The 23,775-nt window shown below is 42.9% G+C and overlaps 2 protein-coding genes across 5 annotated transcripts; one reads left to right on the plus strand and one right to left on the minus strand.

The window, feature by feature from the left end:
• Positions 1-488: 488 nt before the first annotated feature.
• On the minus strand, positions 489-14,223 carry Lsm6 (LSM6 homolog, U6 small nuclear RNA and mRNA degradation associated). 4 transcript variants are annotated; one of them, XM_090356878.1, is made up of 5 exons: positions 14,125-14,215; positions 12,685-12,785; positions 6,669-6,772; positions 4,224-4,337; positions 489-766 (listed from the first exon to the last, which is right to left on the minus strand). In XM_090356878.1, the coding sequence occupies exons 3-5, from the start codon at positions 6,760-6,762 to the stop codon at positions 732-734; spliced, it is 243 nt and encodes an 80-aa protein (XP_090213004.1). In that variant the 5' UTR covers positions 6,763-6,772; positions 12,685-12,785; positions 14,125-14,215; the 3' UTR covers positions 489-731. The 4 variants fall into 4 exon arrangements, with proteins under 4 accessions (XP_090213004.1, XP_090213002.1, XP_090213005.1 ...); XM_090356876.1 differs by having other exon boundaries at positions 14,099-14,187; XM_090356879.1 differs by lacking the exon at positions 12,685-12,785 and having other exon boundaries at positions 14,125-14,223.
• Positions 13,553-20,795, plus strand: LOC150047462 (uncharacterized). Its single transcript, XM_090356605.1, has 3 exons — positions 13,553-13,581; positions 13,677-14,366; positions 19,828-20,795. The coding sequence occupies exons 1-3, from the start codon at positions 13,553-13,555 to the stop codon at positions 20,180-20,182; spliced, it is 1,074 nt and encodes a 357-aa protein (XP_090212731.1). The 3' UTR covers positions 20,183-20,795.
• Positions 20,796-23,775: the final 2,980 nt, after the last annotated feature.

The raw sequence follows: 23,775 nt of genomic DNA on the forward strand, positions 1-23,775 counted from the left end.
TAGATGCTGGGCTTTGCTGTAATCTAAATGACTGCCACAGTTCCACAGTTCCTCTCCAGTGTGGACAAACTGAGAGGTGAATGTCTGCATCAAGGCTCTTAAAAGGGACCAAGAATGTGTTCATTTAACTGGATAAACATGGCAGGATGGCTGTGACTCATGCCTAAATCAAGAGTGTTATTCTCTAGGTTCAACCCCACCTTGATGGAGAGAGTACTTTTGTGGAAGCACCACCCACCATTAGATCCTAATTCTGCTTTCTCTCTAGGTGACGGAAGCAGCAGCCAAGTTCTTGACCTGATGGCGGAGCATGAATCTGCAATGGTGAGTATGGGGAGAACAGGAAGGGAAGGAAAGGGAGCAGGTCTACACTGTTTCAAATATGTGTCCATATATATGCCTGTCCTGTCTGCTCAGGAAGCCAGGCAAACCTAAGGAAACGATACCACTTGAACCTTAAATAATCTTGCAGAAAGAAATAGGTTTTGATATTTCTTTTAATTCTTTTAGCATTTTGTATATTGACACACATGTAAAAGAAAATGAAATTTAAACTGGCAATTCTTTACAAGTCGATCGTAATTTTATATATCCTACTCATACGTCAGTAAAAAAAATTACCAACTACTATGAAAACTGGACAAATTATATCACAGAAGAACCCTTCAAAATAGAAAAACATTTCATAAAAAATATGTCTGAACATGGAATGCACAGCTTCCTGGGGACCTTCACATTCTTCTCTTCTGGGTGCTGATGTACAACACTGAAAAGACAAAAATAAATTTTAGGTGTCATAGCAACACGGCTTAAATGCAAATGGATTTGACTGACAACTCTGCACATTAAAAAGGAATCCTCACACCGTGGAATTAATTTGGAAACCACTAAAAGAGTAGTTTTATGTATCTCATCCTCAGTTTCAAAGCTTACGACTACATCTAATCTTATCTATGCATCTGGTTGACTTTATAGGTTGCAAGTAGGAATTCAAATAAAAGTGAAGCATCTGAAGTCTAAGAATGCTTTATAATGAAGTGTGCAATAATCACTCTTTTAAGGGAATAAGTCAGTAAATCTTCCAGGCTAAATTTCAGATTAAGAATAAATAACTAGTACACTTTCCTTTTTATCTCCTCAGCATAAACACTAAAACTTACTGTTTACATTTTTAATTTCAATGGAAGAAAAACAATCATTAAAAAAAAAAGATATCCAAGTCCTCTAAGTTCCTAGTAGTACTAGCCTTTAGAGCTTCCCAAAGTTTTGTTTAGCTAAGACCACCAAACCGAATTCAATAGGATATAAGTCACATGAAAATAAGGAAAAACTGAATGCTTTGGTCACTGGTCAGGCTTTCAGCAGAGGTGTATTCCCTCCCTGCTGTGTGTTCAGATAGTTTCATTAAAGTGAACATTGAGAGGTGTGGTGAGCTCCTCGACCAGCGAGGAAGAACGACCACCACTCGAGGATTCTTCTCAAATCATACTTTAATGGAGAGCCTTTTGGTTGAAGGGAGAGCAGGAAGCGAAAAAGGGCTGGGCAGGGAAATGCAGCTGCTTATATACATTCAAGGAACAAGGGGCTCTCTACCATTGGCTACTCTGTTGACTGGTGGGCAGTTTTGGTGTGCTCCTTTCCAAATATAATTGACAATCATTATCCCAAACATCCACTGCTGAATTTTGTGCGTGAAGATTGGGTGTATTTCCCCAAAGTTACGGAAAAACTGCCTTTGAGTAATGCCCTAAGTATATTTACAGATGGGTCAATAAAGCGAAAAGGCCGAGGAGGATTCAGAACTCAACATACGGAGAGGAGACGTCGGTAAGAATCAGCCTGATCAGCTGAGATCCCCAGGCATGCTGTTTCTTTGGGTACAATTCTGGGTGCTTGCTGTTGTCCTTCCTTTGTGTGTGCTGCTGGTGTGTTTTTATTGCATTTGTCTGCGTTGCGGCAGCTCACAGATTAAGAGAGCCAGTAGGACATTGAGGAAGCACCAGGATAGTCTCTCCGAGGCAGAATCAAATGGGGAGGAAAAAGGCTGGCCATTGCACTGTTTACCTTAAATTATGTAACAGTGGATGACAACGGACAATCAGCTGCTGATCGACATGCCAGTAAAATGGCGATACCACTCACACAAAAAGTAATGTGGAAAAACACAAACAGCTCCCCTGGATCTCTGTATTACAGGATCCGGTCCATACCATTTATTATCAATAACATTTTTCCACATTACTTTTTGTGTGAGTGGTATCGCCATTTTACTGGCATGTCGATCAGCAGCTGATTGTCCGTTGTCATCCACTGTTACATAATTTAAGGTAAATAGTGCAATGGCCAGCCTTTTTCCTCCCCATTTGATTCTGCCTCGGAGAGACTATCCTGGTGCTTCCTCAATGTCCTACTGGCTCTCTTAATCTGTGAGCTGCCGCAACGCAGACAAATGCAATAAAAACACACCAGCAGCACACACAAAGGAAGGACAACAGCAAGCACCCAGAATTGTACCCAAAGAAACAGCATGCCTGGGGATCTCAGCTGATCAGGCTGATTCTTACCGACGTCTCCTCTCCGTATGTTGAGTTCTGAATCCTCCTCGGCCTTTTCGCTTGTCGCCCTGTCTTCCCAAGGTCCCGGGTTTCGGCACCAGTTGTGGTGAGCTCCTCGACCAGCGAGGAAGAACGACCACCACTCGAGGATTCTTCTCAAATCATACTTTAATGGAGAGCCTTTTGGTTGAAGGGAGAGCAGGAAGCGAAAAAGGGCTGGGCAGGGAAATGCAGCTGCTTATATACATTCAAGGAACAAGGGGCTCTCTACCATTGGCTACTCTGTTGCTAAGGCCGTTTTGAGACTCGGGATTGGTCACGCCCTATTTCGTCATGCGCAGACTGAAGAGCAACTTGATACTTAGTAACGAGTAAAGGCCTCGCACTCACATACCAAATAAGTTACAAGGAGCGAGGCAGGAAACAGGTGCCATCCGGCTCCCCACAGAGAGGCATCACATGGAACCTAGCATAAATAAGGTAAGTCAGGATGTTCCGTAAGAGCAGCATACCAGTGAATCTGGGAGTCTAAAGAAAAATTTCCTGACCAGAGCCTGCAAACAGCTGCTGTAAGGGGTTCCTCACAATGAAAGTAAAGCCACAGTTCCCCCACCCCATGCCATAGTCCCACATAGAGTGGGCAAATGAAAGGACAGAACCATCCCATGCCTGGAGACTTATCAGCTGTCTTGAGATGAGGCAAACCATAACATCTCTTAGTAAAGGAGAAAGTCAAATTAGAAAAATACAAAAAGCAGAAGAAATTCTATTAAGCAAGCAAACATGTATGTAAGAGTCCATATCTAGCTCATAGCAAAGAGGCCCAACTGTTAAGGTGCTGAAGATCCTTGTAATCAGAAGTAAAGAGCTCAATACAGATCTGAACTCAGGAATACCAGAGCTCTATTTGGATGGGATGGGACTAAAAGAAGATGTGGGCATTAGTCAAGAGTATTTGCTATAGTTTTTATGTCTTCCTCTCCCTGCTAAACATTCATAAAATGCAGGGTGTGGTAGGGACTATCTAGAATCCAGCATTTGAGATGGAGGTCTACCTAACAAAACTCTGCACCCCCTCTCTCCTGTCCCCCCCACCCCCCACACAGAGTTCAAATATGATTTTATTGATAATTTGTGCTTTAAAATGAAGTGACTAAGAAAAAAAAACAATAGTTATAGATAGATTTAGATCTCAAGAAACTGTAGAATTTCAGGACTACGTTTCCTATAGCTCTATTTGTCAAATTAAAAGGTACATATTTCCAAAATTTGTTAAAAAAAATGACAAAGAAGATGAGCTAAATGCCAAATTATGTAAACTAAAATCCCCAACATAATAGTAGGGAAGTGGCATCTCTTATTACAGCCTTGATTTTCAGGCCATGAGTAGATGTTGGGATTCAAGAGAAGAAAGTTCCAAATCAACTTAGTAAAGCCCCTCAGAGCAAAGAAGACAATTTTCAGTTGCTAAGTTCCACTAAAAAAAACATTTTTAATCTAAAAAAAAAAACCCTAGCTGCACTGATGATGCTATAAGCATTTAAAAATTAAAACCAAAACAACTAAAACTGAAATTTTAAATTACCTAGAAAACCCTCTACTGCTCCTGATTACAAACAAGAAAGGTTTATTCTGAACACTGTCCAGCAGCAGGTGCAGAAATATTACCATTGTTCCCTCGGATAAAGGCGTCCCCATACTTGTTCTTCAGCTGTCCATTTACATATTCCTCTGTCTGCTCCAAGGCTATGTTCATGTAGCCATCCAGACAAGCCAGGACCCCTGAAGCAACGTTCAGCCAGAAACAAGACACACAAGGTAAGTAAGTATTGAGATTACAAGGTTTATCTTAGAACTGACTATTAATTACCCTGAGATGCATAAGATAAAAACTCATAGTGCAAACAACTCAACAGACTTAAGCACTTGGTGCGAATCTGAATGAGGCTAGCAAGCCCAAGCAATGAACGCAGCCAGCCCCCACTACCGCAGCACCCAATCACAAACTACCCTTTCCTCTCTTCCTGTACGCATGTTCACCACAGCAACCTTTACAGCCTTCACAGGAGAAAATGCTCAAGAGGATCCCAAGGAAAATGCCGTTCTTTGGCAGCTAACGACAGGAGCAGGCAATTATGCACGGACAAACGCTCCTCCATTCCAGCTGCACTTCTTTCTTCAGCCGCAAAGTGAAACTCGGACCTGGCAGATTTACTTCACTCTTTCACAGGATCTACCAAAGCAATGAGTGTACTCTGGGGTTAAGGGGAAGTCTCCACAATCTGTTAAGATAATACAAGAGGAGACAGCAGGTGCTCCTGAAAGAACATCTCAAAGCTGTGACTCACAGGGAAGAGCAGCTTGAGAATGCAAGGCGACATATTGCATTCTAACACATCCCATTCTGTTGTTACAGTTAGAATATTCTCAGATCAAAACTAATAGAGAAAAACGGCTAAAAACATTCCAGAGCTTTCAAGGAAACAATGTGAGTGAATCATTGTAATTGTGTTATGATGGTACAGATTTCAGAAAATCTGACCAGAGTATTGTTGTTGTTTTTTTTTTCCAGAAATGAACGCCTCTAACTCTCAGCCTCTAATTTAAAGTGGTATTTTCCAGTATGCACAGTCTGTGTTTGTGTGTGTGTTTAAAAGCATGTACTACAGATTCAATTCAATTAACTGAGTCAATAGTTTCATTTATAGTCTTAACGTCATTAATATGCTCCTCACTCTCTGCTTCTGCCCCCATTATCCTCTAACAAAAAAAGTTTCTTTTCAAAATCATGTGTGTGTAATGAGAGCACAAGACATTAACCTAATGGAATTCTGTGAGCTGTAAACCTAAAAGAATCAGAATGGATAGGATGCTATCAAGAATCATTAATTATATCTTAGCAAAAGAAAGCTAAAGACACAACTTCACAGTTTCTTCTGTTTGGGCTATCTCATGTCTAGCCCACAATTATAAACTATCAAGAACCTTCTAAGACATCCTATGTAAATTATGTAGAACAATTAGTTAAAAAATTGAAATAAAAGGCTTACTACTATTCAAAACATTTATTCTCATAGAAAATTAAAAAAAAAAAAACTTGCTTAGAAAATAAAGCTGTGACTCCCTACCTTCTCCAAGAGATAAATTACTTCAATGACTGAAAGCAAGGAACTTTCTTCAAAGTTAAAGAGCAATCACCACCCAGAGCTGTTCTTGTAAAATTCTTCTAACTTTTTGACAACAATGTAAGTTTATTCTTTTAATAAGGAAGGCTCCATCACATGTTAACAGTTTATCAAAAGAGAAAAATTATGTATGAACATATGTTCAACTTCATCACTAAACAAAGAAAGTAATATAAGGGCTGCTAAGAATACAGAAGATAAATCTGAGACACACTGGTATGCCACTTGGCACATACAGAGATCCTAGCCCAGGGGCTTCATCCAAACAGGATACTTGGGCTAATGTTCAAGATAGAGGGGGAAAAAAGCAATTGTTTATAATAGCAGAAAACTGATACATGTAAAAAGAAGAAAAAGAGAGGTTATTATCACTAATTATTTATTAAAGAGGTCAAGAAAAGGTCATAAAACTTTGCTAGTGAATTAGTTACCCTTATCTGTGAAACAGTATAGGTAATAGAGTATGTCTTAATTTTGGAAGACTATGGATTTCGTAACTTTAAAGAGGGAATCTGGTATAAGGAGCTGCAGGCATCTCCGTTTACTGCCATGTTTCAGGTGGGAAGGTCATACTGTAAGATGACACACAGTTGAAGAGCTGCAAGCCAGTCTCACTCTGCCAATACTGTGCCACCGTGCCAAGGCAGCTACTCCCTCATGCCTGAGGTGACTGGGAATGGATCCCTAGTCACTACTGGGAATTTGGGTGTAGATGCTCGCAGAGCAGACAGAATCTCAAAGACAAGAGACAAATGCACATATCCTCCACTGTGAGCAGTTCCTCTGAAAGGAACCATGTGAGGGTTCGAAAAAGGGACACTGACAATCAATGCATCTTTTGGTCTATTGGGTACATTTAAAAGGCCAATAAAAATCAGCAGGTCACTCTCATTTAGTTATCAGTGCAGATGAAACATGAAAATATTACCTCGATAATCTACTCCAGAATTTAATTTGACTACAACTGGCCGTCCGATGATTTGCTTTAAGAAGTCACTAGGGGTTTGCTTCCGTAGACTCATTTTAACAATCCTGATCAGAAAGATGAAAGGGAGTGATTAAAAATAAAGGCAAAAGTAATTATTCAATAAGAACAACCACCAACCCTTGAGTCAACATATTTATAGGAAATCAAGTATCCAAGAGCTGTATAGACTCACTATTAATATTCTACAACTATATCATAACTAACATGCTGTCAACTGCAGACTGAGATAAAGAAGCAGACACTACATGAAGCACTTTACAGACCATGGCACAGCCTCATTAGAAAGCTGTGTTTACAGACGAGTACTCCCAGCCACGTGTCACTGCTGTGTTACACACAGGCAGGACACTGGTCATAGCACCTCTATCATTTAGTGAACTCTTGTTTTATGCTGACAACTCTATTACATCATTCACCATTAACCATCACATTTAATCTTTACAGGAAGGCTGAGGAAGAAGCCTTGACTTACCCATTTTGCTGATGAAAATAAACCAAAATCATTCAAATCATCCTTAAAGCCCACATTACAATAGGCACACTTATGAATAACTGATACCCCAACATTACCTCTCAAGATAATAACATAATCACAGTCAAAAGCTAAGAATAACATCTATTATATGACATAAAAAAGCTGAGCTGGACATGCTGAGTAAAAACCCTATTGTACAACTACTCAAAGACAATTTAAAAATGTCAGACTGACTGAAGGGCTAGCTCAAGTGGCAGGGCATCAGCTGAGCTAGCCCATGCCCTGTGTTCAAACCCCACTGCCTGGGGCCAGGAATTTGGCCTAGTGGTATAGTATTTGCCTAGCATGCACAAAGACCCGGGTACCACATATATAGAAAAAGCTGGAAATGCTGATGTGGCTCAAGTGGTAGAGCTCTAGCCTTGAGAAAGCTCAAGGACCCTGAGTTCAAGCACTGGGAGTGGCAAAAAAACAAAACAAAACCTAGTGCCAGAAAAAAAAAAATGACAGAAAAGGTGACCACTGCTCCTTTCAAAATCTACCATATACAACTACTATGTCTCTAAAACTTTTCAGCATAAGTAAGCAGAATGAGGAGACTTTGGAAATCAGATTTTACTCAGGAAAATTCAGCATCACTAGTACTGAGTTGGCTTTAAAAATTGATACAGACAAAACATTTTAAGATCTCTTCCCCCAGAATTCAAGTTTGTTTTTTTTTGTTGTTTTCACTCAAAATAGTTACTAGACATTGCTCTGTCAACTGTGCCAACAATTTGAATTCAGATTCAGGATAACTGAAGATGTTCTGCTCAACAAATGTGTCAGGTACACATTGGGTCAAGAGATTTAAAAACATGTCATACCAGAAGTTCTGCCTAGGATCTTGGCAGTTCAAATGTTTAAACTTTTTTAAGGGACATATATAAATAAAAGAGATCATAATGTAAGAAAAATATTTTCCTTAAGCTAGAGAACTCAACATTGCAGGTTAATATACCAGTTTCAGAAACCATCATCCGGAACATCCACAGCTCCTACCCAGAAAGCTTGAACAATGTTTCTAGAATATTAACTGATTCTTTTTCTCAGGAAATTTCAATGTTTCCACTGGCAATTGCCAGCTCATGGTTTTTGTTGTTGTTGTTTCAGTTTCAACAGATAACTAAAATTATAACTATATTCATCAGAGACTCAGACCACACAGCAATTTTATTTGTGCTGTTTTGAGTGTAAAGAGAAAAATGGCAAAGCAAATATTGTAACAGATTCAGTACCTTTTAATGAACTGAGTAAAAACAAATAGATCCTCTTGCTCATCCATAGACCACCTTATTTATGCCTCACATATGGCTGTTTTGTGGCTGACCACTTGTGGAGAAATGCCTCTGGAGGTTTAGGATTACCTCCTACAGTCCAAGCCAAATCTAGCTATGCCAGTCTCTTCATGAACCAAATCTACAGAGAACTAGCTGCCTACCCTGAAACAAAATCCGCAAATGAAAACTAACAAAAAACACCTACTACAATGCACTGTGATGTGGAAACCTAGTTTACAACGACAACTACTTTAATAATTAGTAATTAAACTTAATCCTGGAATATTTACAGTTTAGGCTAAAAAAAAATAAAGTTAGGAGGCTTAAAACTAATGACAGACGAAAAATAAACCTAGACTACCAGTTTGACATCATTTGTTCCCTGAATGATGAGCACTTCCTACCTCTTTTTAAAAACACAATCATGTTCTCCCAAGTGTGCCGAAAATCGACATTCGACTCCTCTTTATCTCCCTGAAGGCAATCCAGACTTCAACATTCCATGGAGCACCTACTAAGTGTCTGACACCCAGGCTAGGTATGTATCCCTGGGCCTTGGCTGTTTACACTCCAGAGGGCTTGACGTGCACACCATGGAGAATTTCACAAGGGCTGTCTGATTATACGTATCTGCACAGGAGTAGGTATAGAGAAAAGTGGAGAGAGATGGAGAAGAGGATTTCTGGAGATGACACCTGAGCCAGGTTTGAAGCTAAGGGTCCACCAGCTGCCCAGAGGAGCATTTAGTGAAGCCACTTCACTGTGTGTTACAGAAAGTAAAATCTCTACCAGCAGAGAAGAACCAGACACATGCACAGGCTTAATCTCTGGGACAGTTTCCCCAAATGGAGACATTTGGGTCACTTGGAAATATTCTTCAGCAGTGCTGGGCTAGGCCAAGGAACCAGCCTGCACAAACTGAGTACATTCTAATGAGCTGGCAAGCTTAGGAAATGTCATGGTCAGGGACAGGGAGCAGGGGAGGGTGTGGAGTGGAGTCAGGCCATCTCCACTTAGCTCTGGCATTACTAGATTTTGTCATTGGGTGTATTTAATATTTAATAAGCCCCATCACAATCTACTTTCCGTAGTCTCTCATATCCTTATCCTTCCCTCCTCACTCACTCACTCACTCACTCACTCACTCTCTCTCTCAAAAAAAAAGACAGATGTCTTCTCTCTCAAAACACTGTCAGCCACATGAAAGAAGAGGCTAGTAACAAATTTCTTATCTGTTCTTCAGAGTACCTCTATCCCACTGATCTCCAGAAAATACACGTGAAAGTGACTTGGGACGGGGACGGCTGCTTCAAGTGCATTTCCCCATCATTTCAAGAGAGCCACGTTCTTTACATTAGTCTTCATTCAGCTCCCCTGTCCTCCCTGTTACTTAATGACTTGCCCATAAATCCACTTTGTATGAATAAATTGGTCTTGACACCACAATTTTTCCTATCACTTGGCTCAAATAATTCTAAGTTTTCATCCTTTTAATTGGATAAGGCAGATGGAATGGTCTGACAATTTCTGAAGCAAGAGATAAGAGTCTTGAACGGGAAAGTAAGTAAGCAGGAGGGAAAAAAGCTCCCTCTGTGGGGTCACTTTGGCCAAATTCCTCTCTTCAAAATTACTGCACAATCATTCTCTCTGACTGTGGTCCCTCCCTCACATTTGCTTAAACACAAATTTCAATAAGGGCTCCAAGGTCAAAAGTAGTACCTTTTCTGTCAAAGGCTACTGAGAGGTCTAGCAGGAACTACCCTGAAGAGAGATTTGTTGTTTTCTAGTAACTCGGGAAACCCATTTTATTTATCCAAGGATGTGCCAGACCAATGTTGGTTTCACATTCAATGCACATGGAAACCTGGTGAGGCAGAATGCAGAGCCAATTTGACCCCAAAGCCCAAGCTTGTTCAGACACCATACACCTGACTTTTAAAATTCATCAAGGTTCCTGTCAAACCTGGGGAAAACATGGAGACAAGAAGGGATATGACTGGAGAGAAATGGCACTAGAGACAAACTAACTAGAATAAAATAGTGTAAATTAGCCTGCAAACAAATATAGGGAAGAGGAAAAAAAAATATGTCAGACTGATTTGTGTTGGTGCACAAAAGCCATGAAAATCTTTATTTCTTGGCATTTACCTGTAAATGTTTACCTATTCCCAGACTGTTGACAGTTCAGAGTTTAAAAAAGTGAAAAGCAAATAGGTGCAAGGAACTTTACAACCCAAGTAAATGAAGCTCTGGTGTAAGCGATCAGGACTTGAAACCCTAAGAGGAAATAGCTTCCTGAGACAAGGGAGGACCTTGCTGTCCTGAAAGCTTCCATCACTCCCTCCAACCCCCTTCCCTCCACAAAGCCCTAAGGAACTCATTTAGAACACAACTTTTCACTCCCAATCACAGTCTTTGCAGACCAATCTGCCATTTTTCCATTTGTCAACTATTCTCCACAGTGGATTCTAATTTATCCCCAGTGCCTAAGTCTGAGGAAGAGATATTCAAGACTAGTGCCAAGTGAAATACCTGTCCCAACTTCAGCTTGCAGATCCAGGCATGGGCTTCACCAGCTACTGACCTATATTCTCTCTATGGTGACCGCCAGGTAGAAAGAGAAGAGCAAAAAGAAGCATTTCTGTGTTGCTTAAGAAAATGAAACAGCTGCCGGGCACCAATGTAATCCTGCCATCCCAGTTACATGGGAGGCTGAAATCAGGAGAGCTGTGGTTAGGGGCCAGCTCAGCACCCATCCCAGTCTCACCCTAGCTGGGCATGGTGACACACCTGTCTCCCCAGACACAAAGAAGTCTGAGACTCTACCTTCATAGAAGAAGATGGGTGTGGTGGTACAGCTATAAGAGGAAGCCTAAAATGGGAGGCTCATGGTCCAGGCATGTGATTGGGAAAGCAGCAAGATCTGATTTCAAAAATAACCAGTGCAGCAAAGGCTGAAGGCAAAGCTCAGCAACTGAGCTCCTGCCCAGCAAGCACAAGGACAAGTTCTACCCTCAGTACCACCCCCTCCACACACACACCCAAGTCTATGGAGATGCTTGTTAAATGATGACTCTCAGGCCTACATAGGTCCCAAATAATTCCTCTAAGTGGTTTCCACTAGGGGTGATTTTTGTGGCTCATTCTTAGGATACTTGGAAATGTATGGAGGCATTCCGAATTGTCGTGACAGGAGGGTGTGCTGCCAGCATCTAGTGGATACAGGCCAGAGGTGATGCTGAACATTTGAATGTTCAGCACAGTCCTCTGCAACAAAGGATTTAAATGTCTGGTTAAAGATTTCAACATAGGTTCAGAAACTTTGCAGCAAAAAAAACAACTAAACAAAGGAAAAACAAGCCATTGCTTTCTGGTCTGAAATTTTTAAGGTCTAGCAAATGAGAGCCAACTGCTGCGTTTAATTAGATGATGAATTATAAATTAATTAGTTTTACATGTCAAGTGAGTTTCACACCAACCATGAATCAGAAATGCATAAAATTAGTAGGGGGAGGGTGGGAGGGAAATGGGGACCATGTCATAAGAAAGAGTATCAATGTTTGTGAAGTTTTGCACCTTCTATCTGGTGAATATAATGTAACCCTTCTATTAATCACAATTTAAAAAAAAAAAGAAAGGAAAAAAGAAATGCATAAAATTTTTCCTTGTCCTTATTTCCTAAATAATACTCTATTACACCTATGTACAGTGGCTTCATTTTATTTGGTATTAATTTAAAATAATTTAGAGATGACAAAGTACTTGGGAAGATGTGGGCAGGTTATATACAAAACTACACATCTATGTAACAAAGCCCATAGACTTTGGTAGCATGGTGTAGTATGGTAGTATGGGGTGCTGGAAGCCCTCCTTCCAATACTGAGGGACAATTCTATAACTTAGTAACATTTTATCCCAGCACAAAGAGAATCTGGAAGCAACTATCAAAATCTGGAAGGGGGTTGCCATTCTAAATAATACATTTCTAGACCTGAACATAAAGTTACTTTTCAGGGATTTAGGTTCATCAAACAAGTAAATGCTTTTAGCATGATTATAATTGGAAAGAATATGCTAAATTTTATAAAAATCTTATAAAACTCTCTCATCTAGTAGGCTACAGTTCAGTGAGAGAACACCTAATGGATGGGTGTGTACTCACTTGGAAAGCAGTAAACCTGAGTTCTAATCCCAGTTCTGCTACTTATTTAGCTGTGTGACTTGAGTAAGCCATCAATTCATCTCTCATGGCCCCAGGTTCATCTGCAAAATAAGGGAGTTATGCTGGGTGACCACTGAAGTCTCTTTCTGCTCTAACATTCAGGCAGCTTACAACATTCAGGCAGCTTATGCAGTAATCACACACACACACACACACACTGAAGATTCTGCAAACAGGCAGAATTGCTAGACATCACCATCAAAAATAATAATGCTAGGGTTAGGTGCACACAGATTCAGGAGACAGGAGAACAATGAATGTGAGGTCAGCCTGTCTCAGCAAAACAAATGATGATGATGATATGATGATGATGATATGACTACCAAAGAGATGGTATGTTTTGCTATACCTTAGAAATGTATTAGGAACTGCCAAACTTTAGGCCAAAGGGGCAGTCACACATCAATAATACAAATAACTAAAAACCTATTAAAAATCTGCAACATATATGAAGACCTTAAAAACCACTTACTAGCTCAACTAATTACTTCTGAGAACGTGCAATCTCAATCACAAGGGAAAGATGCTCATCGTATTATTATCTGGGATGCTGACATGTAAGCAAGAACATTTAAAAGAAAAGAAAAAAAAAGTCTCATGGTCAAGGAAATGGCTAGTAGAATAATTTAGGGGACCAGTTAAAAGAAAAAAAAACATCAAATGATATTTAGGGAGCATTTTAAAATGAAAGTTGAGAACAATGTACCATCAAGCCATAAAAAAATGAGTCTGCCACAGGAGAAACTGGCACATTCAAGAGAAAGACTGGAGCCAGCAGAGTTGTGTTCCCCATTTTTCCGCCGCAGCCATGCACTGGTTCACTGAAGCACACGAGTCGTGAGATCATGCATTCCCTGGAATCCGGCGTGCGGGGTGCGTGGGGTGTGGATCCCACTTCCCAGCCCTGCATCCGCATCCTGGACCCCTGGCAGCCTCGGATCCCACGCTCCCAGCCGGAGGCCCGCTCTGCGCGTGCGCACGCGGCTTGTCCGGGTCACCCCTCCGGTCATCCTTCTCCGCGGGACGACGCGCCGTCCGCCCCGGGGGTCCCGGCCTGGCCGCCCCTCCACCGGGGGGGTGGGCGAGCCCAGCTCCGCGGCCCGGGCGGGGGGGGAGGTGAGCCCGGGATGGAGCCCGCTTTCCCGCCACACCCCGGGCCAGCCGCCCCGGAAGTCACTGCCGCGGCGACCCCGGGCCCTGCGGGCGGCCGGGCGGGCGGGGGCACGCGCGGGGCCCGGCCGACCCGCCAGGCGCTCCCGAGCCCGGCCTCCGCCGCCGGGACCTCCGGGCCCGGAACTTGTCTCGCGCGTTCCTCTGCCCCGCCCCGCCCGCGCGGCCGACGCCCTCGCCTCACCTCCCCGCCGGGATCCGAACTCGCACCTCCGGCGCCTCCGCGTCCCACGCTCCCAGAGCCGAAACCGCGCAGGCGGCGGCGGCGGCGGCTGGCCGGCTTCAACCAATCAGCGCCTTCCTCCGCGACGGCAGCCCGCGGGGACCAAAAAGGCGCGGGCGCGCCGGAGCGCGCTCCCAGGAACCCCGGGAAGCCGACGGCCGCCGCGCTGGTGCCCGGGCTGGAAGCCGAGGTTCCCGGGAGAGCCGAGCCGCCTGGAGCCGGCCTCGGGGTAAGATCGTCTTCACAGAAATGTGAGGGGGAACCTGAGCTCAGTGAGCATCACGGAACGGATAACTTCAGCGGATGAGTGACCCGAAGTGCTGCCGGGTTGGGTGGCGGGAGGTGGGCGGCGCCCTGGGCCGGGGAACGGTCCCCCCGCCGCGTGGACGGGGACGGGGACGTCACCAGGGCCTGTCCCCCCCGCTGTGTGGACGGGGACGTCACCAGGGCCTGTCCCCCCTCCACTGCGTGGACGGGGACGGGGACGTCACCAGGGCCTGTCCCCCCCGCTGTGTGGACGGGGACGTCACCAGGGCCTGTCCCCCCGCCGCGTGGACGGGGACGGGGACGTCACCAGGACCTGTCCCCTCCCCCCGCCGCGTGGACGGGGACGTCACCAGGGCCTGTCCCCCCTCCACTGCATGGACGGGGACGGGGACGTCACCAGGGCCTGTCCCCCCTCCACTGCATGGACGGGGACGGGGACGTCACCAGGGCCTGTCCCCCCTCCACTGCATGGACGGGGACGGGGACGTCACCAGGGCCTGTCCCCCCGCTGCGTGGACGGGGACGGGGACGTCACCAGGGCCTGTCCCCCCCGCCGCGTGGACGGGGACGGGGACGTCACCAGGGCCTGTCCCCCCTCCACTGCGTGGACGGGGACGGGGACGTCACCAGGGCCTGTCCCCCCCGCCGCGTGGACGGGGACGGGGACGTCACCAGGGCCTGTCCCCCCGCTGCGTGGACGGGGACGGGGACGTCACCAGGGCCTGTCCCCCCGCTGCGTGGACGGGGACGGGGACGTCACCAGGACCTGTCCCCCCGCTGCGTGGACGGGGACGGGGACGTCACCAGGGCCTGTTCCCCCGCTGCGTGGACGGGGACGGGGACGTCACCAGGGCCTGTCCCCCCTCCACTGCGTGGACGGGGACGGGGACGTCACCAGGGCCTGTCCCCCCCGCCGCGTGGACGGGGACGGGGACGTCACCAGGGCCTGTCCCCCCGCTGCGTGGACGGGGACGGGGACGTCACCAGGGCCTGTCCCCCCGCTGCGTGGACGGGGACGGGGACGTCACCAGGGCCTGTCCCCCCGCTGCGTGGACGGGGACGGGGACGTCACCAGGACCTGTCCCCCCTCCACTGCGTGGACGGGGACGGGGACGTCACCAGGACCTGTCCCCCTGCTGCGTGGACAGGGTCGTCACCAGGGTCTGTCCCCCCGCCGCGTGGACGGGGACAGGGACGTCACCGAGGGACCTCAACGCCCCGGGATGCGTTGCGAGCTGAGGGAATCGCAGGCCTCGTGGAGGCGCAGGCGGGGGTGGGGAAGTCAGGTTGGGAATTTCGCATCCATTCTCAGGATTCTTGCCACGAATGGAGAAGGAGAACAGAAAGAAAGTGGTGACACTGGGATGATGGCTTTTTGTTTTTTTCCCCCCCTCTCGACACACACACACACACACAGCCTCCTCGTTTCTATTGCAAGTCTGGGTACAGCTTTGGACACTAGGAACAAAGTGATGTCTCTGAACGACAGAGCCTCAAGCCCTGGGAGGGGAGAAAATAGGGCCTAAGACCCAGAGCCGGTCCTCCTTCTCCTAAAGACCCAAGAATGGACCTTTGAGGGCAGAGAACAACAGGCCTCATTGGTAAAGAAAACCAGTTTTCTTCTCTCCTATGACAGCTCGGTTTGGGTCAAGCCCAACTGGTTACAGAGTTATTGAGAAGGCTGTATTTGAAGACTTTGCGATATAAAATATAAACGTGAAAAATTAAGAGGACCACACATCAAGTGACAAGCTTCAAAGGACAAACAGAATGGATAGCCCCGTCACTGAAACATTTCTTTGGGAAAGACATCACAGTCTTCACTCATTGTTTTAGTTATTCAGAAAAAAAAAAGGGTGTTCTCACTTAAAGTTTCTTTCACTTTGCCACAGAACCATACTTGGGCCATGGTGGGGCCCTGACCTTGTCTGTGGCAGGGAGTAGAGAGCAATTCTCAAGGCCTGGTGCATCATCTGAGCCCTTGCCACATTTCCCAAGGGAGGGCCCAATTCCACAAGTGACTTGAGCCATCAAGCCCCTTAAAATATATACATATATATATATATATACACATAACTTTATATAATTGTCCCCAGAAACCCCTCAACAGCTTAAAATTGGCCGGTAGTGTCTCACATGATATTGCCATAATTTCCTTTGTTTCTAAGATTTCCCAGAACCTTATCATACAAGGAAAACATGTGCCACCTTTTTTTCTGAATGCTAGTTTAAAACCAGTCTTCAAAACCCTGATCATAACCATTATTTATTTAGGAGCCGTAAAATCGTAATTTGGCAAAGTTTAGTTTACTTAATTTAGCTTGGTTGCTCCAATTTAATGACCCTTTACTGGCACATTATCATAAAACATCTATAGTTTACATTAGAGTTTGTTCTTGAGGTTGTACAGATGTGGGTTTTGATAAACGCATTGTAACATACATCCAAAATGATAGTATATCAAACACATGGTTGAACAGCCCTAAAAATACTCTGTGCTCCATCTGTCTTCTTCCCCAAAACCATGCCTCATCAGACACTCGCTAATGCTGCTCTGTTTCTTGTCACCATGAGTTTGCCTTTTCCAGAATATCATAGAGTCAAAATCAACCAGCCTTCTCAGATTGGCTTCTTTCATACATTTTTACAGGGGTTTTTTTTTGTGGCATAACTCATTTAAATGCTGAATCATATTGCATGTGGTTATGACATTGTTTATTTGTTGCTTCCAAGTTTGGGTCATTAAGAACCAGTTGATATAACTAGATATATGCAGGGGTTTTTTTTTGTGTGTGTGTGTCATGAATTAAGTTCTCAACTCATTTGAGCAGATATTAAGGAGTTTACGCGGTTAGTGTATGTTTAGCTTTGTAAGAAACTCTGAGCTGTAGTCCAGGTGTGATGTCATGTGCACACCACCACACCCAGCTGTTGTTGTTGTTGATTGTGGGGCTAGAACTCTAGTCCTGGGTGCTGTCCCTGAGCTCTTCAGGTCAAGGCTAGCACTCTACCACTTTGAGCCGCAGCACCACTTCTGGTTCTCTGGTTGGAGATAAGAGTCTCACCGACTTTGTGCCTGCGCTGGCCTTGAACCATGATCCTCAGATCTCAGTCTCTTGAGTAGCTAGGAATACAGGTATGAGCCACCAGCGCCCAGCAAAACACCCAGCTTTTTATTGGTTAAGATGGAACTTTACCAATAAACTTTTGTCTTGACTCACCTTAACTCTGGTACCCTAGATCTTAGCCTCCCAAGTAATTAGGATTAAGGCATGAGCTACTATGTTGACTTGTATATGGTTCATCTTACAAAACACTCAAGCATTCTGTAAAGATCTGGATAATTACATGATGGGATAAGAAGTACAAACATCGAATTAGATTACCCAACACTTTCTAATACGGATTTTAGTATCTAACAGTGGTAAGCTTCTAAGAAACTTTCTGGTTTTGTTTGAGCACTTCCTTTACTAGTCTGAAGTAAGGACATGTATCCAGATGTTTCCTGTTCATTCAGGATGGATAAACACACCTAAGTCATTCAGCTCTACTTTGAGATACTGGGGGACACTGTTCTTTACTATTCATTGTGGGATGCAAAATGTATTTGCTGACAAGGTCGAATAACTTGTCTAGCAAGCATGAAGCCTAGAGTTCAAATCCAGTACTGTTCCACACCCTACCCCCAAATATCTGTTAGTGAAAATGAGATAGAAGACACTTGATAGCAGTTGAATAGGCTTTGAGAAGTAATATAAAGCTGATTGACAGGCAAATCTTCCTGGAAAGACAGAATATATTGTTTTTACCTTATGCATGTTTTTACAGCATGGGTACTTAGTTTTAGGTATAATTGTTGATTGTGTAAGTGTCCAGAATTAATTGGTGATCATTTTGGGGTGACTTGAATTTCAAAGGAGATGGGCTGAGGAAAGTTTCCAGAATTTGTGATGCTTCACGCTGTCTAGCGAACACCACGAACCAGCCTCTCACTATTGGAAGGATCCATGAAATCAGCGCGAGGCTGCCCTTGTATTCTAATCAAGATGAACTTGAAATGTGAACATTATAAATGGGAGAAATTATTTATAATTTGGTAATAAAAGTTTATGTCTTAACACTCCAAATTTCATACATCTACTGTGTGCTGGCCCTGAGATATAAAACAATTGAAGTTGCCTTTACATTTGCCCTTATATGAAAGGTCATAAATTAGAATGATAGTGTTCGTCCTCTTTCCCAGCTCAGAAAATTTCCATATTAACATCTTCACCTCAAGCATAAATGGTTACCCAGCTACAAAGAAAAAAATTGTATTGGCTTTGTGAATTATAGTTTATGGTGGAAATCTGAGGCACATAGCATGCTATATGGTTTGCAATGGAGCTTACCTACTTCAACGAAGCTAATTCTACCACTAATTAAAACTTGATGGCCAATTTAAATAAAAAGTACAGTGTATAAAATTTTAGGAAAATTTTAGCTATCAAATGGTTGCCAAAGTATGGGATTCTTTTAACTCTTTAAATGTATTTTTATATCCCTAAGGGTTTTGCTCTGCCAAAATACCTATACCAAGTTTATTTGGAAATAAACTTGCTTTCAGTTTCCAAAATGTTTCTTTATAATGTGGTTTGAACTGATAAAGTAAAAATTTTTATTTTTTTTACTACAGAAAGAAACCACACAATTCATTTTATTATGGCAGATAATAACTAAATTCATTCCAAAATATTGATGAATTGGACCAGTGCTTTATGTTTAGACTTTATAGAAAATGTTTACAGCAAAAAACAGATGTCCTTAATTTTCCAGTGTAGAAAATTAAATCCATACGCTTTTTTGGTGTAGGGCTTTTTCACCAGTCCATTGGTATAGTTTAAAGGAAAATAGCATCTTATAAACTATCAAGGTCAGGCTCAAAACAACTTTAGAGTCCCAGGACTTCATCTAAGGAGAATGCAAAAAATTAAGAACGAATGTTATCATTTGCTAACTTTTAGCATTAGAATCCAATCTTCTGAGTTCTGGACTAGTAAATATAATGTAGCTGAAAATGACTAATATGGTAGGTAGAATATCTTGGTCAGTTCATCTCAATCGGTTCATTTCATCTCATCCATTCAAGTTGCTATAAAAAAAAATACCTAAAGGCTAGATTTGTGGGGGAGGGGTGGGGAGGGTCATGGGACTTCAGCTCTGGGCCTGGATGCTATCCCTGAGCTCTTCAGCTCAAGGCTACTGCCCTACCTCTTGAGCCACAGCCCTGCTTCCCTTTTTCTAGTGGATAATGGAGATAAGAGTCTCACTTTCTTTAGTGCCTGATGGCTTTGAACCATGATCCTCAGATCTCAACCTCCTGAGTAGCTAGGATTACAGGCGTGAGCTACCTCACCCAGCTAAAATTATTTTCTTTTTAACAGCAGAAGTATACCGCTCACAGTTCTGGAGTCGAAGAAGTTCAAGATCAAAGCACCAGCAGGTTTGGTTTGTAGTGTAGCCCATTTTCTCTGTTACGAATGGCATTCTGTGCTTCTAGAAGTGGATAAGAAAACTCACTCTTCAGAGAAGGTCACTAACTTCTGTCAAGAGATTGGGATCCTCCAGAATTTATTAAGCACCTGTAGAAAACTAAAGTTGGATCCTTATATGTCACTCTGTACCAGAATTAATTCCAAATGGATCAGAGACCTTGAGGTAAAAGTAGATACCCTGAAAACTTTAGAAGAAGGAATAGGAGATACACAGGGACGCCTTGGCACTTGGAAACTGTCTTAATAAGGACCCAGAAACAACACAGATTAAAGAAAATTTGAGCAAATAGGACTGCATTAAATTGCAAAGCTTCTGTATGGCAAAGGGCGTAGCTAGCAAGTTAAATAGAAAGCTCACAGAGTGGGAGACGATCTCCACTAGCCATACAACAGACAAGGGCCTCATATCTAAAATACACCTACAACTCAAAACATTGAATCTCTCAAAAACAAATCCTCAAAGAAGCAACCATCCAATTAAAAGGCGGGCTGAAGACTTAAAGATAGATTTCTCTGAAGAGGAAATAAGAATATCCTGTAGACACATGAAGAAATGCTTGGCGACATCTCTGGCTATAAAAGAAATGCAAATCAAAACAACTTTGAGATTCCACCTCACTCCAGTTAGAAATGGCCGTGATCAAGAAATCTAATAACAGATGCTGGCAGGGATGCAGCCAGAAGAGCACGCTAGTACACTATTGGTGAGAGTGTAAGCCTGTTCAACCACTCTGGAAAGCAGTGTGTTGATTCCTCAAAAGACTAAACATAGAGCTCCTCTATGACCCAGCAATTCCAATCTTTGGTAATTCATCATTGTATGGTTGTTTAAAGATTGGATCTCAGGGGGTGTGTGTGTGTGTATTTACTACAACACATTTTTTTTTAAAAAAAAAAAGGAAGAATGGAAGTACTTGGAGATGACATGTGTTCCATTCCATTCCATTTTAAGCTCTAAAATTTGTATGCCTAGGCACTAAGCCACTCACTCCCACCCTTGAAAATTTGAAAGGCCTGCTCCACCCCATCATCAGAAAGTGGCAGCTGTCCTGAAGGCACAGGCACCGAGGCTTCTGGGCATGCTCAGTGAAGATACATTATTTTGTATTAATATTATTGACAGTTCATTTGTTTTAAAGTTTGGGCACTGAGGACTGAACCCCGGACCTTGCACATGTGATACAGGTACTGTACCTCCTACCTGCATCCTCTGCCAGGCCCTCAGTTCCTTCACACTAAAGCAGGTCTGCTTCCCCCAGTCATGGACATGGACAGAAGGTCAAGGGATCCTCCAGAAAGGACTTATGTCTTCTTAGCGCACGTCCCAGCCTGCCTGACGCACTTGCATTTTCATACAATTCCAGCACATCCAAGCCCCAGCCAGAAGTCTATTCAAAACCTGGAAAAACTGATGGTTTATTAAGTACGTGTCTTTTTGAAAGTGGATTAAGAACTGAAGGCAAATAGGAACATTTAATAAGACAGATTTACTATGGTTAAGGAATGAGGCAAACTTTTAATAAAATGCGGTCATTGCTTTCCTTTTCTTTTTAGTTTTATTTGTGTTTAGCACACACATATGGTAGATTTTCTATAACTAAGTTGGAGATTTTAGAGAAAAGGACTAATCTGAAGTCTTGCCTCTTATTTGCAGGAAAACAGTGTGTGAGATTGGAACTTTCCAGTTCTTTCATATATTTCTGTCTCACTCTTGCTCTTACTCAGAATGACACACAGTTAATATTGTTGTTTAATTATACATCTTATAAAGATATTTATGTATCTAGGAATATCAAGTCATTTTCTTTTCTTCCTTTTTTTTTTTTTGTTAGTCGTGGGGCTTAAACTCTGGGGCTGGGCGTTGTCCGTGAGCTCTTTAGTTCAAGGCTACCTCCCTATCCCTTGAGCTACAGTGCCACTTCCAGTTTTCTAGTGGTTAATTGGAGGTAAGAGTCTCACTGACTTTAGTGCCTAAGTTAGCTTTGATCTGTGGTCATCAGATCTCAGGCTCCTGAGTAGCTAGGATTACCGGTATGAGCCATCACTCCTGGCTATCAAACCATTTTCATAGTAGCATAAATCTCATTGTTAAATGACCATGTCTTTTTAATTCTATGCCATTTATAGCAACATGGATGTTAATCTTTGTGCATGAGAGAACAAGCCTGCTGCATGTGTGTATTTGGGACCAGGTGCAGTCAACTAATAAAACCAAAAGAAATGTAAAAGACAAACATTTGAATGCATGTCTGTCTGTATAGTCCACAGCTCAGTGGAGGCAGAGAGCTCTCAGTCCCTTGTATCATGAGTCATTCTGCCACCTCCTGAGTGTTTCTCTGTCCTTAATTTTGAGAAAATTTGCCTCCCCCAAATCCAGTGGTATCCAAACAACAAGGTAAAGATATCATGCCTCATTTAAGTAACAAAATTTTAGGTTTGTTGAAAGGCGGCATGTCTTCAGCAGACGTTGGTCAGCATCATGGGGAAAAATAATTCAAGAACCTAGAGTACAGCACAGTACTGACTGTCCATCTTGAACATTTCACAGTTTTTCTTCAATGGTGGTCCATGTGTGAGAAATAAAGGTGCACTGTCTGCATATATAAATGCACTAAATGCACATATCTGAGTATATCCTTAGATAAAATTTCCAATTCAGAATCATTATGTCCATGGATTTGCATATTTTAAAGGGCCTTTTGCTATACGCAATACTCGAAGAAAGCCTTCTGAATAAATGAGGATGCTTAAAGACAACTATTTTTCAAAAGTAATATGAGTAGTTTATAAAAGTTTGCCTTTTCTGTTTTCATTTGTAGAACATAAGCTCCTCCAGTGCAGAGACAGTGTCTAGTCACTATAATGTTCATGGCACATACCCAAGCAGCCCTTAGCATTCTTAGTATTTGTATTAGTATTACATATGTTTATGTTAAGGGCCATTAAACTGTATATGCTTCACATGCTATACATCCTAGAATTCTCTTGCTAATGCTTGATAAGCACATCTTATTTGCAAAGGAATTGTCTGGGCATTTTATGAGTATAAATTAATTGAAGTTACTTTAATTATTATCACTAAGCTATAAATGGGTTGATTGAATCTCAGAAAAGAAACGTGTCCAAGATCACATGACTAATATATTATGGATCTGAAATTCACACCCAGGTGTTTGACCTCCAGAATTCATATTTAACCACTGTGATTTCTTTTAAATTGCACAGGTACCAACTTGTGCACCGTAACAGTCATGGGTCAAATAGCTAATTTCTTTCTACTTAACCTATCACTGCACTTAAAATCATTAAGTAAAATGGCAGCACTTTTATTATCTCTTAGTGTCTGTTTGTAAGAATTTGGAACAAGCCTGGATTTTCTGGCTCAGGGTTTTTCTCATAGTTATAGTCAAATGATAGCTAGAGATAAAACTGACAGTGGGAGCGTGCACTGTGTTTTGTCCCAGAGCCACTCCAAATGGCCCCTCTACACAGGCTAATTGTGCTTCCTTACAGCATGGCAGCCTTGGCAGTTTCTGGGTTGGTTAAGGACTTCTGAATGAGTATTCTAGCAAACAAGGGAGATGCTTTTTATGACCCAGCCCAAGAATTCACATGGTGTCACTAATGCCATCATCTGTTAACCAAGACAAGCACAAAGCACCTCCCATTTCAGGGGGACACCTCTTACCTGAAAGACTATCGAAGTCACCCTGGAAAATAATGTATGATAGGTGAGATCTTCCTACCTAGTTTGAAAAATACAGTTTGCCACATAACTAAACGTTATTTAGGCCATCCAACATGCTTTAAAACTCACTTTTGCTACCAAGCTGAAAG

This window comes from Megascapheus bottae, chromosome 23 (assembly GCF_031878675.1).
Source record: "Megascapheus bottae isolate mThoBot1 chromosome 23, mThoBot2.hap1, whole genome shotgun sequence".
Taxonomy (NCBI): domain Eukaryota; kingdom Metazoa; phylum Chordata; class Mammalia; order Rodentia; family Geomyidae; genus Megascapheus; species Megascapheus bottae.